The sequence below is a fragment of the Balaenoptera acutorostrata genome, chromosome 2, assembly GCF_949987535.1.
Source record: "Balaenoptera acutorostrata chromosome 2, mBalAcu1.1, whole genome shotgun sequence".
NCBI lineage: Eukaryota > Metazoa > Chordata > Mammalia > Artiodactyla > Balaenopteridae > Balaenoptera > Balaenoptera acutorostrata.
In genome coordinates this window covers 66,056,637-66,075,018 of record NC_080065.1, presented here as the reverse complement: position 1 = coordinate 66,075,018, position 18,382 = coordinate 66,056,637, and the positions used below count along the sequence as shown (strand labels likewise).

The 18,382-nt window shown below is 41.5% G+C and overlaps 1 protein-coding gene across 2 annotated transcripts; it reads right to left on the bottom strand.

Moving 5' to 3' along the window:
- Positions 1-2,122: 2,122 nt before the first annotated feature.
- On the bottom strand, positions 2,123-18,373 carry BHMT2 (betaine--homocysteine S-methyltransferase 2). 2 transcript variants are annotated; one of them, XM_007175874.3, is made up of 8 exons: positions 18,271-18,373; positions 13,006-13,138; positions 10,947-11,038; positions 9,782-9,973; positions 8,390-8,537; positions 7,142-7,324; positions 6,652-6,880; positions 2,123-3,116 (listed from the first exon to the last, which is right to left on the bottom strand). In XM_007175874.3, exons 1-8 carry the CDS (start codon positions 18,301-18,303, stop codon positions 3,035-3,037), a joined length of 1,092 nt encoding a protein of 363 aa, XP_007175936.1. In that variant the 5' UTR covers positions 18,304-18,373; the 3' UTR covers positions 2,123-3,034. The 2 variants fall into 2 exon arrangements, with proteins under 2 accessions (XP_007175936.1, XP_007175937.1); XM_007175875.3 differs by lacking the exon at positions 18,271-18,373 and adding an exon at positions 18,127-18,218.
- Positions 18,374-18,382: the final 9 nt, after the last annotated feature.

Genomic DNA, 18,382 nt, shown 5'->3' with positions numbered 1-18,382 from the left:
CGCCTCTTTTTCCTGCACTGGAAAGATAAAGAGCAAATATTTTCCCTACCTCCAATAAGGGTGCCTTTAGGAAAGTGGACCTCATTTCTCCATTACTTTTGGTCTAATATCCTGTTATATCAACAGAGCAAGAGGGAAAGAGGTTTTTCAGAAAACTTAAAAGGTTTTGGGCATTGGGGGAAGTGGGGAAGAGACAGTATGAGCTGCATGTGGGCCACAGGAGCTGAGAATTGATCCCCAGAAATTTCCGAAGAAGGGAGAGGACCTGCTGCCTGGGAAGGAAAAAGTCAAGTTGGGCCTGTGGTTCCTTAAGTACCACATTAAGGAATAATGTATCAGTGCTCAGAAGCTGCCTGAACTCCCTGTCAGTGCCTGCAGACTCACTACCCAGCACCTCACATCATCTCTACCAGGTGCCCTGTGCTTCCTGGTGCACCTGACTCACAGCATCATATCCCACAGTGAAAGAGTGATGGTCAAGCAAGGGTGATGATGTTAGTACTGACCCCAAGGCTTTGCTTGGTCCCTAGCTGGGTACATCTCCCTCTCAAAACACCGGTAAGCCCAAGAAAACAGGGTGGAGTTCTGAAGGCCAATCACATAGGAGAGCCCTCCTCACAACACCTACATAGGTGGGAGGATGGTTGAACTAAGACAGCTCAAGGCCCCCTTACTGGAATAGTGGTTACTAACCCTCGTTACACATTATTCCCATTTGACTTTACCTTTGTTTAGAGTATTTTGGGTTTTGTGCACACATTTAAAATTTTCATATGGTGAAATTTATGTTTTTTTTTTCTTTTATGGCTTTTCTCTTATGGACTTATGTTTAAAACTTTGATCAACCTTGAACTTGTTCTAAGAGATCCAACTTTTTCTTCCTAGGTGATTGACCAAATGTCCAACATTATTAAACAATCTAGCTTTCCTCACTGACCTGAAATACCTCCTTTATCAATCCAGCTTTCCCTTACTGACCTGAAATAATACCCCCTTTATCATACATTAACATTTATATATATACATATATGTTCCACTGAACTTTTTTTTAATACAAGTATCCAGTGGCTTTAAGTACTATGTTATATATAGTGGTTGTCTGGCAAGGCCACACCTTCCTCACTATCTCTCTTTATCTAATTTTCTTATAACCCCTAGGATATACCCCCCACCCCCATGTGCACTTGAGGGTTTGCATGTCTATTTCCCCTCAATACTCATGATTTTTTACCCTTGGGATTATATTACATTTATTAATCAATTTAGAGCAACTTTGTATCTTAAAATATTGTCTTTCTCTTTATGAGTATGTGTGTAGATTTATTCGTCTTATTTTGCATCCTCAACTTTCCTTCAACAGCTCTTACACATTTTTTGTAATATTATTCCTAGATATTTAATCATTTTTCTGAAAAAATAAAATAGATCTTTATTTCCACTATACTTTCAAAATCGTTGTCAAGTGTATATAGAGAAGCAATGACTTTTGTATATAAAATTTTTAACCAGTCACTTTACTGAATTCTCCTGTTGTTTGTAAGAGCTTTCCAGATGATCTTCTTGAGATTTCTAGCTATATAACCATTTCATCTACATAAAATATAATTTTCACTTTTCCATTATTTTTAACTATCTAAATGTATTTTCTAGTCTTGTCAGACCAAGGCAATAACAGTGGAGGACTGAGCATAATTTTCTGACTTTATTTTGGGGCATAATTATTAAATTGGAGTTAGAACCACATGGTTTGAAATACTTTTCCCCAATATGTTTTTATTATTATCTATAATAAAATGTGATCCAATTAGTATATAAATTTTCTTTCAATCTAGGAAATCTATTTTTTAAGGACTTTATTTGTTACCTGTTTGTCTCTTGGAAGTTTTATCAACTTCCATCTCATCAACATTCTATTCTGAGCATTGCACTTACTAACCCAAAATGAAACCTGTGTGTTTCATAAATCTAGGTTGGCTTTTGTCATATATATATGTATGATAGAGAGGAGAGAGAGAGAGAGAGAAGCAAGAGCCTGGAACATAATATGTAATAAATGCTTGTTGTTATTACTATTCCAAAGAATGTCCGTAAAATTTAAAGTATTCAAACACTTTTATAAACGGTAAATTATTTTTAATTTTATTGTTACAAATTGATACATTGTTTTGAAAAATAGAGAGAAATTGGCATGTAGCAAATAGCTCAAACATAAGTCAAGAAAATATTAGACCAAGATAGATTTGAACTCTGACTTTTAAAAAGGTCTTCCAAAACTGTTTATCTATTTTTATTTATTTTAAACAATCAACAATAAGTATCTCATTGAGCATCTATTAGTATGCCTGGCACAATGATAAATACTTTAAGGAAAAATATAAGAAGCATATCACATTGTCTTTGTCCTTAGTAGTTTATAATCTAGCTATTTGTGATTATATAGACACATTTAAAAAATTCTGGGACCTAACACCTTTAAGTAAAATCATCTCTGAAAGTAATCACTTTGGAAGGTTATATGATTATTTCAAAATATCCTAAAACATTTTTTGCATCTTTTCCTTTGGGATTGCCTTTGGAGTCATTATACAAATCATTTAAGAAAGGCAGACTCATTACTTTCATTTTAGTTTAGAATGCTGCTCTATCCTCCTACTGTACCTAGTTTAGTCTCCGGAATTAATCACTGGGTTTGTTGCTCACAGACTTGGTTATTTTAACATCTCAAATTCACCCTAAAAGACAAGTTTCACTATTCTTGATTCCCTTCAAAAGCATGTCCTGCAGCATTACTGGACAGTAAGTGCCTGGAGGACGAGAAGCCTTTCTCATCAGCTTTGCATTTCCCCCAGCATCCTGCTCGGAGCTTAAGCACAGCAGGAATGCAATACGCATCCTATGTTGAATTGACAGCACATTAGCTGTTCAGCAGCTGGAGACATCAGGGTGCCCTGAGGATAGAGGCGAGGAAGGGTTCCAGATGGGGCTTGAGGGGGATTTCTTTCCATTCTGCTATTTCAGTGTTTTCTTTCATTACTCAGGCGTCTGGCTTTGACAGTGAAGGACAGAAAGGTCTGCCTGAAGCCGGCAGCAGATTCTCCCAATACTCCCTTCTAGCCCTGTGTTTTAAAAAATAAATAGTTAATCAATTAAAAGATTCATGTCTATTTTATAAGTCCAATACTTTATATATATATATTGGCTAAATACTCATAAGTTTGGTGGATGATCAGGCTAAAGTAGAATTTCAGTTTCAATAAACAGACAGAAAAACTATGCCCATATCCATTAATTCCAGGAGTCTTTCTATATTTCTATCCTCAATAACAATCACTGGGTTTCATACCACCTTTCAGAAAAAGACAACGTGTTTGAATTTTACATGTTTTTGTGAATTATATTCATTCGGAAATTTCTAGCAGGGTCCTTCTAGCTCTACTCAATATTTTAACATAATGACAAGTATATGAAACCAGTTTTAAACGTAATGAGACAAAGTATAATTCTTCAAAAAGTAACCAAAAACAGAATACAAATTAATTTGTCAGTATTTGTGCCTTGTTTTTAGACAAAGAAAGAACACAAAGGTTCCTGGTCACAGACCTTTGTGTTAAATGTATTTTTATAGTTTTTTCCATTTTACCTATGAAACAATGAATAAACCAATATTTTTGGATGATGAAAATGTCAGAAATCTGGGGTGTCTACAGGTTTCTGGGTAATCACAAATTTTTTGTGAACATCAGTATGTTTGGGAGTTTAGGGTACAAGGAATGTCTGGCTTTATTCTATAGAAGAATGTTTTATTTGAAATTGCTAATGAATTTTGAGGATCCCTAGACAGTGTTTATTAAAATAAGCCATTTCTCACTTATCTGAACTATTTTAATCATCATCAAAGTATGCTTTCCTCACCTTTTAATTATATTTCTTTTTTTTAAGTAATTTTATTTAATTAGTTAACATTTTTTGGCTGCGTTGGGTCTTCCTTGCGTGCGGGCTTCCTCTAGTTGCGGTGAGCGGGGACTACACTTCTTTGCAGTGCGCCGGCTTCTCATTGCGGTGGCTTCTCTTGTTGTGCAGCACAGGCTCTAGGCGCGCAGGCTCAGTAGTTGTGGCTCACGGGCCCTAGAGCGCATGGGCTCAGTAGTTGTGGTGCACAGGCTTAGTTGCTCTGCAGCATGTGGGATCTTCCCGGACCAGGGATCGAACCTGTGTCCCCTGCATTGGCAGGTGGATTCTTAACCACCATGCTACCAGGGAAGTCCCTATATTTCTATTTAGTACTTTTTTTTCTAAGCATGAGACCTATAAAAAAAAATCTTCCTGGATAAATATCCATACCTCCCAGAAGAAATGTTTGCCTAAATGATTTCTTGCCTACTTCTACAATCTAAATTAATTTACGTTAGGAACGTTGTCCTAAATTTTTTTTTTTTAAGTATTTATTTATTTATTTATGGCTGTGTTGGGTGGGTCTTCGTTTCTGTGCAAGGGCTTTCTCCAGCTGTGGCAAGTGGGGGCCACTCTTCATCGCAGTGCGCGGGCCTCTCACTATCGCGGCCCCTCTTGTTGCGGAGCACAGACTCCAGACGCGCAAGCTCAGTAATTGTGGCTCACGGGCCCACTTGCTCCGCGGCATGTGGGATCTTCCCAGACCAGGGCTCGAACCCGTGTCCCCTGCATTGGCAGGCAGACTCCCAACCACTGCGCCACCAGGGAAGCCCACTGCGCCACCAGGGAAGCCCCTAAATTTTAAAAAATGAAGACTGTTCTAAATTCTACTGATAATGGATAAAGAAGTACAAAATGGATTAAAGACATAACAGCTCTGATTAGAGAAGAGCAGAAATTGTGGTTAGTTTCTAAAAGATGGAAAAGATTGACAGGTGAGAGAGAGACAGAGAGAGAGAGAATGATTCAAAACAGAACAGTAATTCAAGGAGCCCCTAGAAAAATATCTTCAATAATAAAGTGATTGATTGTAACAAACAGTATAATTTAGATATTGGAAGACCTTAGAGAAGGTGAAGGTCTATTATTCTTCTTTCAACAATAAAAAAGAAAGTTAATTAGAAATTCCTATAAAACCAAACGTTGTACAAAGAAAGTCCAACTATGAAGTAAATTAAAGTATGGCCTGAATTTGGACTATGAATGAAATCTAAGAGGAGAGAGTCAATTTGACCTTGATGCTTGGAACGTTCTCTCACAAGGGGCTCAGGTTTTGTAAAATAGGTTTATCTCTCTTTCTCTTGGTTCTGCAGTGAATAATGTTTAGAAAATAGTGATCAGGGTACCAGGATATTAGATCGGAAATTTTATTGGTGGCACAAGATATGATAGATATCAGGTATTAAAGCAAGACAGACACTCTGCAGAAGTTTCAAAGTAGGTGGCTAAGAGCCAGTCAGATGACTCACTGACTCTACACTGGAAAATCTAGATCACAGAGACCAATGCGTCAGCTACTTTGTGAATGAAGAGAGTGTGGTTAAATTGGGATCAGACCACACTCTCAGTTTGTCTCCTTAAAGGAAGGATGAAAAGTCTTCTAGCCAGTTTTGAGCCTAATAGGAGAGAGGGAGCCAGCCTGGGCATATTTAAAATCAGGCTCAAGAGAAACACCAGGAAGGAAAATGAGACTCCTCAAAATAGTGTGTATCTATAGTGACCTGCTGAGAAAGTGGGGATCTGAGGGCAAAGCAGAGAAAATTTTTCAGAGAAAAATGCAATGCCTGTGGCATGAGAAATACAGACAAAAGTTCCCAGTGGCAGCCTCTGAAGAACTGTAAATACACTCATGAGGATGTGCCAGGCCCAGAGAATGTGGTCTTCCTAATAGGGTGTCGATTAAGCAATACAAGTTTACTCCCTTTTCCATCCGCTCTCCTCTCTCTTTGAATCTGAAGAGGTCAGAAACCATGATTAGCAATACGGGAAAGGAGGGTTGGAAGCATAAGACAGAGAAAGAGAAAGATCAGACTGGCCTTCCCTGGTTTCCTGCATATTGAAATCTCCTGCTGGAAAAAAGGAGGTTTTCAGTTTGAAACATGTTCCAAGTCTTGATTTCACATGGAATTGAACACTTAATTACTGAATTGCCACTGTGTTTGCTTATACTGTGTTTGGTTATAAACCTTGATGATGTAAAAGTAATTGTATACCTTAAAGAAACCAAGAGGTAGATGAGGGAGGAAAAGTAGAGGGAAATGGAGGAAGGCAATTCTTATTTTACAGAGAGTGGAATCAAAAGATACTACCTCATACTGATGGATTAAAAAACAAGTAGTTAAATATGAAATTCAAACTTGTAAAGATCACCAACAGAACAAGCAAAAATGTAATAAGTCAAATTTGTGAAAAGGAGATCAGGGGAAGGGGGAAGATTATGTGATTTAAATCCCTCAGCTTTCATAAAGGGTAATTACCACTTAAAATTGATAAAACAAGAAATAGAGAAATAAGACTTCAAAACATAAATGGCAAACAGGTTACCCCTGGAATGGGATGGGTGTCAGAAATGGGCGGCTTTTACCTTTCATTTTGTATACTTCTATACTTTTGAATTTGTATTACCATGTGCATGCATAATGCTAACAATAAATAAAATGAGATTAGAGGAAAATAGTAAGTTAATTAAAAAATTCCTACCTGGCTCTAATCCAGGGTTTGGTGTGCGTGTTGAGACCACTTCCCCAGCTGCCATGTTTGTCAGAAGATGGAGGCAAAAATCCCCTTTCCGGGGCCAGCTCCTCTGCAATTGCCCTGATGTGGTAGGGCTCAAATCCACAGCACCCACCTATGTACCTGACCCCCAGGTTGTAGGCCTCTCTGGCATATTTTTGAATATCCCATCTGGTTGCAACTCTGGGCTCCAGTGCTGTAATACAATAGTTATGGCACTTCTGTTACCATCTCTATTTTCAAACAATCGATGCTCAAGGGGTATTTTCTTTTTTCGATGAAGAAACTATAAATTTTAGAGTATGAATTCCTCAGATAGCTAATTTTTGATTAACACTGAATGTCTTTGTCTTATACAGTCTCGTATCGTAAGTCTGTACTGTAGTTGTTCATTATAGCCATTTCCGTTTTGTCACAACAAGAAACCACAAGGTCTCTAATATGTGCCTGAGCTTACCGAAGGGATATTCGGGGAGATCCACAAACCCTCCTTTGCCACAGTCGGGCATGTGGAAACCCAGGGGCTGCACCATCAAGTGTGCTTTCAGCCCTGCAGCCCATAGGCCTTCCTTCATGAGTCTCATTGTCTTCAGGCTGGTCCAGGGCCCAAATCGGCAGTTCACACCAACGATTGAAGCCCCTATGCAAAGAAATACATTTATTTACTTGTTTCACAATTTATTTACTTGTTTATTTTTTTAAATTGAAGTATAGTTGATTTACAATGTTGTGTTAATTTCAGATGTACAGTCAAGTGATTCAGTTATACATATATACTTTTTCAGATTCTTTTTCATTATAGGTTATTACAAGATATTGAATATAGTTCCCTGTGCTATACAGTAGGTCCTTGTTGTTTATCTATTTTATGTATAGGAGTGTGTATCTGTTAATCCCAAATTCCTAATTTTTCCCTCCCCCCTCCCTGTTTCCCTTTGGGAACCATAGGTTTGTTTTCTGTGTCTGTGAGTCTATTTCCGTTTGGTAAATAAGTTCATTTGTATCATTTTATTAGATTCCACATATAAGTGATATGATATTTGTCTTTCTCTGTCTGACTTCATTTCTATACACTAACAACAAAACATCAGAAAAAGAAATTAAGGAAAGAATCGCATTTACCATTCCATCAAAAAGAATAAAATACCTAGGAATAAACCCACCTAAGGAGGCAAAGGACCTATAAGACACTGATGAAAGAAATTGAAGACAACACAAACAGATGGAAAGATATACAGTGTTCTTGGATTGGAAGAATCAATATTTTTAAATGACCATACTACCCAAGGCAATCTATAGATTCAGTGCAATCCCTACCAAATTACCAATGGCATTTTTCAGAGAACTAGAACAAATAATTTTAAAATTTGTATGGAAACACAAAAGACCCTGAATAGCAAAAATAATCTTGAGAAAGAGGAACAGAGCTGGAGGAATCATGCTCCCTGACTTCAGACTATACCACAAAGCTACAGTCATCAAAACAGTATGGTACTGGCACAAAAACAGACACAAAGATCTTTATTTTCTTTTTTAATAGTTGGAAGGTGTCTTAGAAATTAGCTGTCCCCCTCTACCTCCTAAGTTTTACAGATAAAGAGATCAATTCCAATTAATGTTTCTATTTCTGAACTGCTCTCCCAATGTTAAGAAACATTTCATAAACAATAACTGAACTGCTTATCACATCATGGGTCCACATTACCTGCCTTCACCAGCTTCACAGCACATTCTCCAGGTGTTACACCATGCATGTCTCCCTCTGGGCCTATGCACATGGTGGCTGCCACGGGTTTTCTGGCTTCTTTTAAGACTTCCACAGCCCACACAGCTTCTTCAGCATGTTCAAAATACTAAGAGAAATTTCATGTTCTTCTATTTGTCCAAATATAAAGCAGATTTTGAGTGGTAGACCACAAATGTTGCAAAAACAGTTATAAAAATTACCAAATATATGTGATAAAATGTGCTAAGAAATGTGTCTTTACCAGACTGACTAAAGAATACTTTTATGAGTAAATATTTTAATTCCTTTAACAATAACATATAGGTTTTCATTCAGATATCACACTAAAAAAAGGTTTTAAAGTAACTGAGTATTTAAAATCATACTTTTGAAGGAACAAAAGTTTTGCTAATAAATTTTGGACTCATTTTTTATGGAACTTGGGTGATCTCTGCAGAATAATTGTTTATCATGCTTTACAATTCAAAATACTTTTATATTCGCTTCTAGTTAGATATTCTAAAGTGCTCCTAAAGTAAGAAGGGAAATATGATTATTTCCCCAGATGAGAACATCTAGTCACAGAGAAGGGAGGGGTAGCCACTGAGTGTCTTTGCCAGTGGTAGACAGGACACCGTGTCTGGTAAACCCAGGCCATTTGCAGGGGTGCTTCCCAGGAAATCCCATAAGTGCCACAATTGAACAGCTGAACTTAATTTAAGTAAGTGGAGAAAAGCTAGCAGAAATCTCCCTGTTTCTTCCTTTTTGACTTAGATTCTGCAGAAGCAGTGTGTGAGGAATGGCAGAGAAAGTCAAAAGAGAGGTTCTTGAAAAACAAACTTGTGTTCTCATCCATCTGGAGAACATATAGGGCAGAGTTTGTGTTCATTTCTGTAGATGATTTTTTCCAGGTGGGTTAGCCAGGCTTGGGTAGCCCTAAGCCTTGGGAAGGTTGACGTAGCAAGGTTTTCAGCAAGTTCGGTAGAGCAATTGGGGAACTAGCAGTTGGGAGGCTATTGTCCTTGTTGGGGGTGAAGAGCTGGGTTGAGGCCTTGACTCTAGATGCTAGCAATCATGATGGGAAATAGGGAGATGGGAGAAAGAGGATATTCCGGGCCTTCATATCCAGTCAGTGACAATGCTTATTGATTCTAACTTCAAAATATCGCTTAGATGTTATAGCTTTAGTGAAAGCAGAGAGATGGGAGTGAGCAAGGCAGGGATGGAGGAGGGCAAGGAAACTACTACTTGGCACTGAGTGTTAATGGTGAGGCCTGAGCAGCCGCCTACCCTCTAGGCTTTACTCCCCGACAACCTCTATCCCCCCCTCCACAGCTCCTTCCAGCCCTGCCCCTTTAATGCTAGGCTTACCTCTGCAATCAGGAAGTCCACATTTTTCCTGGCAAAAACCTCTAGCTGTAGCCGAAAAAGTTTTTTAATTCTAGCTTCATCCTTGTGGTGTTTGTACAACGATGTCTGGCAGATCCCCCCTGCTACCAAAGCATCACCTTTGTTGGCTACTTCTCTGGCAAGGTCACAGGCAGCGGTGTTTACAGCTTCCCACTGAGGTTAGACAGCAAGAGTACACATGGTGAGCCTGGCATTTTAAAGGTGAGATATAACAGATATCAAAGGGGGCAATGAGCAAGTAGCATGAGCACAAGTCACTGGTTTAAACTGCAATTCGAGAAGACCAGCAGAGTTGGGTATCATCTCCTCTACTCCCAGTGAGCTTGTATTTCCATATTGTACTGGATTTTAGTAAATGCTCATTTGTTTGTCTCCCATACTTGACTGTGAGCCACTTCAGAACAGTGTCTATGCCTTTGTATCATCTTTGTATCTAGCATAGAGAATGGACTATAACAGGGACTCAATAAATGTTGGTTGGTTGAATGAATAAATGGGCATTAACGTTTACAGTATTAATACTTTATATTTGCAGGATATCTCACAATACTTCCACATCCTCACCCACTTTTCTCAACAACCCTATGCATGTAAGCATCAGTTATATCCATTTGGCAGAGAAAACCAGTGCTCCATGTCGTTAAGTGTCTAACACAAAGTCACACAACCAATAGGTGGCAACACAACCAATAGGTGGCAAAGTTGGGTATAAAACCCAATTCTCTTCATTCCTAGGCCAGTGCTGTGTTCCCTAGGGCCGCCCTGTCTCCACATGGACAAGTCAGAAAAGAAGAATGTGAAATGAGAAGGTAACAAGAGCATCTATAAAGTGTTCTTTCCCTACAAAAACATATCACAGAAGGATGGCCATGCCCTTCTAATGGCATATTTTCTCCCAGTCCTACCCCCTCCCCTAGATAAAGAGACAGAAAATGCTTATTTATTTAGTACATATATGTTTACATCATGATTAATTACTGGATAGATATTTTATGTGGAGGAGTTTGTAATAAAGTGTAGTAACACATCAGGTCAATTCCATGGATTCCCATCAAGAGGTTATTTTTATTATAGATGATCCCTCTCCCCGCCCCTCCCCGCTCCCACCTGCCCCATTATCGTTTACCTGACTTTCCATTTTGTCCTCACTGGCAGAAAAGGTGAAAGTCTGCATGACATTTGATCCCGCTCTCAAGAATTCCATGTGAAGCTGACGAACTACAAAGGAGTTGTTTTTTCCATTGAAATTAAAAAAGTAAAAATCACAGAAGCTATCATTTTCGGCGGCAGCTCATCCACTCACATCTCTTTCAATCATACACAATTTCAAACCTGGTACTTATAAAGAAATTCAGATTCAGGTCAGCAGAATTTAGGGACAAGGCAGAGTCCATACCAAATGGGGGCTGTTTAGAGTAGCCTCATGTTGACCTGCCAGTGGGCCCCATGGCCTGGTGCAGTCCCATGCAGACACTAAGGCCCAGTTGGCCAACTGTCCCTTGGTCTCTTGGTCTAGAGAGGGTTTATTCATTTGCCGGTGTCATGAAGGATGTAGCTCGTCTACTTACAGTCAGCACTGGGGAGCCCTCAAAGTAGGATGAGGGAATTCTCACAGTGGGCAGAATGCATATGGGTGGCGCCCCCACCAAGTGTATTCGATAGCAAGCAGCTGGGGAGACGCAGTCAAGGAGCTTTCCTTGGCCCATCAGAAACTCCTTCCTCTCTCTCTCTTCATCTCCTCCCCACCTCGGTCTTTATCCTTGCTATTTCAACACTTTCTTCCTGGTTGAGCAAAGAAGATTTTCTAAAATTAAGAATGAGTTCTTCTTGGGTCAGATGAAATCTTCCTGCTAACACCAGAAAGACAAAACTCTGTCCTACTGTATAACTCTGGGTGTCTGATGAAACAGTAATCATGGCCATTGGGTACTTATATGGGCATTTCATGTGGGTTAATTCACAAGTCCTCACCACCAGCCCATGTCATGCCCCCATGTGACAGATGAAGAAACTGATCCTCAGAGGTCAAATGACTTGTCCAAGGTCACTCAGCTGGTCAGTAGAAGGACCTAGACATGACCCCATGTTTGTCTGATACACTGTGTATATATGAATAAAATCAGAGTGAATCAAAAGTTCCATTCCCAGCTTGTATCCCATTTCACCCACATCTTCCTTGGCTTTAGTTCCCACTTTCATTTAGAACAGCAAATACAAAAAAGAGCAAACATAGAAATAAAGTTCCAATTTGATGTTACTAACCAATCCTATCACAGTTTCTACCTCCAACTCTTTTTTTTTCAGCCAGGAGGATGAGGTATAACTGTATTTATTTCTTTGTCCCTCCCCTCCGCCCGACAGAACCTGGCTGCCTATTGTCTATATTCTGTTAAGCTGGTGGTTACCATTAATCGTCCCTACCAAATGTACTGTTTTAATATCATATGCAAATTAGCCAGAAGGATGAATCTGAAGCAATAACAGTTTTACTATGTTAAGGAAACTCTTGAATATACACAAGGTAAATATTCATGGAACAAATATTGGTATGTATATTTTAGCATCCCCTGAATATGAAGATGCAAGTGTGTGTGTGTGTCTGTGTGTGTCTGTGTGTGTGTGTCTGTGTGTGTGTGTAGAGGAGGGAGGGAAGGAGAGAGAAGCCCTTTCTTCAGCTCGTGTACTGCCACTGTCTCCACATCTTGGCAGTTTTGGCAAGTGAAACAGTCCTTAGAAAATGCTCGCGGAACTTCCCTGGTGGTGCAGTGGTTAAGACTCCATCTGCTAATGCAGGGGTCATGGGTTCAATTCCTGGTCTGGGAAGATCCCACATGCCACAGAGCAACAAAGCCCATGAGCCACAACTACTGAGCCCACAAGCCACAACTACTGAGCCCGCATGCCACAACTACTGAAACCCGTGCGCCTAGAGCCCATGCTCTGCAACAAGAGAAGCCACCACAATGAGAAGCCCGCACACCACAACAAAGAGTAGCCCCTGCTCGCCGCAACTAGAGAAAGCCCACGTGCAGCAACGAAGACCCAGTGCAGACAAAAATAAATAAATAAATAAAATAAATTTATTTTTTAAAAAAAGAAAATGCTCGCTTTTATTTATCTTCTCTCAGTCAGATTTAAGCAAAATGTCACCCAGAGAAACACTCAGGGGTGATGCTGGCACCGACCTGCATTTGGATGTTCTACTACGGCTTCTGAAGTCCAGAGCCCGGCCTTCACGTAGCCCCTCTTCTCCAGAGTTATGAGAAAGCTGCCATCTCCGATCACAACCTCCCCGCTATCCAGACGTTCCAAAATGCCCTGAAGAAGAGAAAGAAAAATCACCTAAGACCCCTCTTTTTTTTTTTCCCCAAAGCAGTTTCTAATTTTAGGAAAGGTGGTACAATGCTCTCACAGCTCCAGTTCTGTTGAAATCATCCGTGCCTAATAGTATTTCAGAAAGATTGAGAATACTCTATTATTGGACAATCCAGGTACTTGTTTTGTGCAAAGTTCTGTGACTATTTTTTCTCAAATACAATTTAATCTGAGTCAAATTGTAGTTAAAGTGCTGATTCCATAATGGTTATTTGATTTTTCAAGATGTTTGTTGCAGACACTGCTAGTCACCTAATGTGCATTTTTTTCTCCTCTTCTTTGCTAATATATTTTGTTTGGGGAGACAATGTCCCCAGCTTAAAAAAAAAAAAATCCTCAGGCTCCTTTGCTGAGGGGGTGGGGTGGCCATGTGACACAGCGGTGGCCAATGGGAAATAAGTGAAAGTCTGCTGAAGATTTCCAGAAAAGTTTTGCTTTCCTGATACAGATGCCCACTCCCTTCCCACTTGTCACTTTTTCTCTGTCCTGTCTGGAATGTCAACTTAAGCCCTGGAGGTATAGCCATCATCTTGCAGCCATGCCACTGAAAGCCACATGCAGGCTGATAACCGCAGCCTGGTGTCTTCATGACATCTTGGAGTAGCTGCAGAGGCCGTGGACGGTGACTGTCCGTTAGGTGACCTCTCGTTAGGTGAGAAAAATAAACCTCTTTTGTGTGTGAACCACTGGACATAATCCTATTGGACACAACGTTTTATAATTATACCCTACATTTTCCAGCATGTTCACAGACATGTTATCATTTGGCACTCTTAACAACTTTGGGAGCTAGGCAAGGTGGATAGTTTTTTTTGTTTGTTTGTTTTTTAAATTTTACTTATTTATTTATTATTTTTGGCTGTGTTGGGTCTTCGTTTCTGTGCGTGGGCTTTCTCTAGTTGCGGCAAGCGGGGGCCACTCTTCATCGCGGTGCGCGGGCCTCTCACTATCGCGGCCTCTCTTGTTGCGGAGCACAGGCTCCAGACGCGCAGGCTCAGTAATTGTGGCTCACGGGCCTAGTTGCTCCACGGCATGTGGGATCTTCCCAGACCAGGGCTCGAACCCGTGTCCCCTGCATTGGCAGGCGGATTCTCAACCACTGCGCCACCAGGGAAGCCCCAAGGCAGATAGTTTTTATTCCCACTTTATAAATGAGGAAACTGAGGTTCAGAGAGGCTAAGTGACTTGCTCAAGATCATAGAGCTCAGTAAGTGAAAAAGCAGACATCAGACCTTCTAAATCGCTAACCTAGTCTCTATTTACCACCTTTCTAGTCAGCCCACCCATAATCTGAATACAAGGTTGCATCCAGAGCAGTTATCCAAGGCTATGGTTTCCATTGTCTACAAAGTGCTTCCCCAGATACCTGAACGGCTCGCCCTCTGATTTTCTTCAGGTCTTTGGTCAAGTGTCATTTTTTCAGAGAGAACTTCCCTGCGATTTACAAAAACTGCAAACACCCCCATGGGGATCCCTATCCCTCTTGTACAGACTGCATTAGTTGAAGATACAGCCTTTTGTTGAAAATACCAGCCAGGTCCTCTCAGCCCTGCCTACAGCTGGACACAGAGCAGTGCATGAATGGGGGAGGAAAGGCCCCCGCTGCCCCTTCTAACCAGTCACATCTGCAGCCCAGGAAGGTACGTTAGAAGCGGTTGCCCTGAGGCTGAGCACCAGGCCACCATCTCCACCACATCTCCATTTTCCTGCGGAGGGAAGTGGAGTGGAGCCCAGCTCTGTTAACCATAAACACTATTTTGACAGAGAGCGCTCCTGACTCTGGTTATTTTTCCATGCTTTATATCTAAAGATGAATTTTAGCTGAATGTAGAAGAAATGTTAATGTAGTCTACGGTTCTCACCTCTCTCCCTACTCCCTCCATAAAATGAAATTTGCTCTTTTCATTTTGGACTTTCAAAATATGAAAATGACTTCAACTTTCAGCTTTCATTCAGACCCTCCCACATGCCAGGTCCAGTTCTAGGCAAGAGGGGTAAACGCTGGAATAAGACATGGTCCCTGCCCTCAAGAAGCTCCAAGTCTGGCTACCTTGGGGAAAGCCATTAGGTCAACAGATTATCACAGCACAGTGTAATAAATAAATGTTGCAGAGGGACATAGAAGAGAGAATCAGAGGTATCGTCATCTTTCTAAAATTGCATCTTGGAAATCTAACACATTTCAATGAAGTTAACCAGGTTAACTTCATCAGATTTAATACTACGCATCAAACAATTCTAGAGGGGAAAAACATTAACACACAATTTGGGTGTTATAGGTTAGTCTCTTACCTCCCACCTCCAATCTGTCATAGGGTTACACCAAGCATATCTATTCAACACATCTCACATATGTCCCCCCATCCTCACCGCCGCTGGGCTATTGGAATGGTCTCCAATTCACTCCAGCCCACTCTAAACTATCTTCCATTGCTGCCAGAGCAAAGCTTTGCCTGACCTACTCTTATTCGTGATTACATCCTCCTTTGTCTCCTGCTTAAGTTCATACCCTCTATTCTTTTTTTTAATTTAATTATTTATTTATTGGCTGTGTTGGGTCTTTGTTTCTGTGCGAGGGCTTTCTCTAGTTGTGGCGAGCGGGAGGCACTCTTCATCGCAGTGCGCGGGCCTCTCACTGTCGCGGCCTCTCTTGTTGTGGAGCACAAGCTCCAGACGCGCAGGCTCAGTAGTTGTGGCTCACGGGCCCAGTTGCTCCGCGGCATGTGGGATCTTCCCAGACCAGGGCTCGAACCCGTGTCCCCTGCATTGGCAGGCGGATTCTCAACCACTGCGCCACCAGGGAAGCCCCATACCCTCTATTCTTGCATCCATCACCTGTGCTGCAGTATCTGGTTACTTTCCTGTTACCTCTGTTTGGCTGTAAGATGCTTGAGGCTCTATCACCTCATACAGCACCTAACAAAGAGTAGGCCCTTAATAAAATATGCCAAGAGTTAGCAGATGGACAGGACTGTTCTGAAAATGGCACATACCTCACATATGCTATAAGCTTGGTCCTGACAAGGAGGAAAAAGATGATACTCTTTAACAGAAAATTAGCTAGGATTTTAAGAAAATGACAGTGCAAATTTTGACTGTTGCCTTCATGATACCAAGTAAAGGTAAGGCATTTTGATCTGTTATCTGGATGTTTGTCCAACATTTTAAATTTTGCCAGTTTTCTAAACAGCCATTAGCAAAATAACTAAATTATCAATATTTGAATTCAGAGCATCTTTTAGCCCCTCCTTCACTGCTAGACTTACCACCTCAGTTAACTGCTACACTTGTATGATCTAAAGCCAGCTCTAGAATGACAGGACTGTGTAAAATAAAGAACACTGTAAATTATTTGCAGTATATTTATATTTTCATTCCATCTTCCCCTTCAGTGTGGCAGTGACTCTGCCTTGGATCTGATGGTGATCTCTGAGAGGCATTTATGCCCTCTTTTTGCAGATAACAGTATCTAGACCTCTTGGATTTAAGATCTGGCTTCAGGGGACCTCTATTCATACACAGAGGAGTAGACCAACTTCACCCTAGGGCAGGAAGCTGCCAGAGGTCCATCTGCCTGAAATTGCCACCAGGACTGCTCTTTTGGATTAAAGAAGCAGTTGGAGGTGTCCTTTGTAGCAGTTAAATGAATTCTTAAAATGCACCTCTTAGCTGAGCAGAGAGGTGAGGTTAGCTCTGCCCCACTAACATTTTAACTCCCAGGTACACATTAACATGGATTCTCATTGATAATCTTGGTGTTGCAAAGAGCAGAGGCCAGGAAAAATAGAACAGGGACAGCATATTTTTTAAAAACCTTTAAAAAAAATGAACTGTAAAAGTGAACACAGTATTAGAGAAAGTTCAGAGAAAGAAGTCAGCACAATGTTCTTTGCTTCTTTTTCTTTTTATCATGCTCATTTGCTTCAATGCCCATATTTTACCTTTATAATCAGAAAAACATAACCAAAATATGTTTTTCTTGTTAAGTTTTTTAAACCTATGTTCCACATCTTATGTAACTACTACCATTATTGTGTCCTTCCTTACAGTGTGTGTATAAATATTTTTATGTAGTTGGGATCAGTCTGTGATATATCTCCTTTTGTAACTTAACATTGCAAAGCACTTTGCCTGTTCCCATACTTAGCTTTTTAATTGGCTGCCTAATAACTTATTAAGTGGATGCACTTTATTTACGGAGCCCACTATTGCAGGGCATGTTGGTTGTTCCTATCTTTTTAGTATAAATAAAACGGTGGTGCACATCCCCCCTTCCTTCCCCACCCTCTCTTCTGAATTAGGGAACACAGGTGGGTTGCCTCGAGGAGTTTGGAGATGTCCCGCGTCCAAGTTCATGCCCTTTTCCTAATTTTGTTTTGTCACCCCTTCTCCCCACCACACACACATCCAGCGTAAAAATGGGGGGACAGGGCGACAGCTGGCGAGCAGATCGGGAAAGGGGAGCCGGGAGACCCAGACTGCGGCGTGAGATGAGGCGGAGACCCCACCCCCGGCTCCGCGCACCCCACCCTCCATCCCCGCCGCGGGTCTAGGGGTGTCCATGCCCGGGACCGGTTTCAGGCCAGTCCGAGGCTTGGGAGACCAGGCAACGGCCCTTCCCAAACACACGAGGGGCACGAGCACTGGGGCCATTGAGTCGAAGAGCTGTAGGTGCGGGCGGGCGGAGGGCAGAAAATGTGAGCGCGGCCTGAGTCCGAAGGCTAGACTTCAAACCCCTGCTCCACCTGGACTAGATCGGTGACCCTGAGCTAGCTGACGGACTCTGAGCCTCAGTTTCCTCACCTGTAAAATGGGAATAAACGTGAAGAGGAGATAATTTGCATGAAGCGCTCGCGCAGTGCAGGGCAGCGAGTCAAGGCGCCATAAATGCTACCCAATATTGTTATCTCATCCTGACACCTAGGCAGTACCGTCGTCCAGGCGATTCGCGAGCGGGTACACCGAGGCTCAGAGCCGTCCAGGTGCCCCGCCCAGACCGCAGAGCTTGATTAGGGGCTGAGGTGAAGCTCCGCGGCCAGGAGGGCTGAGTACCTCCCGGGTTCCCCGAAACTCACCTTCTTGGCTCGGGGGCTTCCGGCCAGAGCCATGGCGCGGCGGCTGTGGCGGGCGCTGAGTGGCGGGCAGCGCACGGAGCCAGAAGCCCGCCCCTCGCCGGGGGGAGGGTCC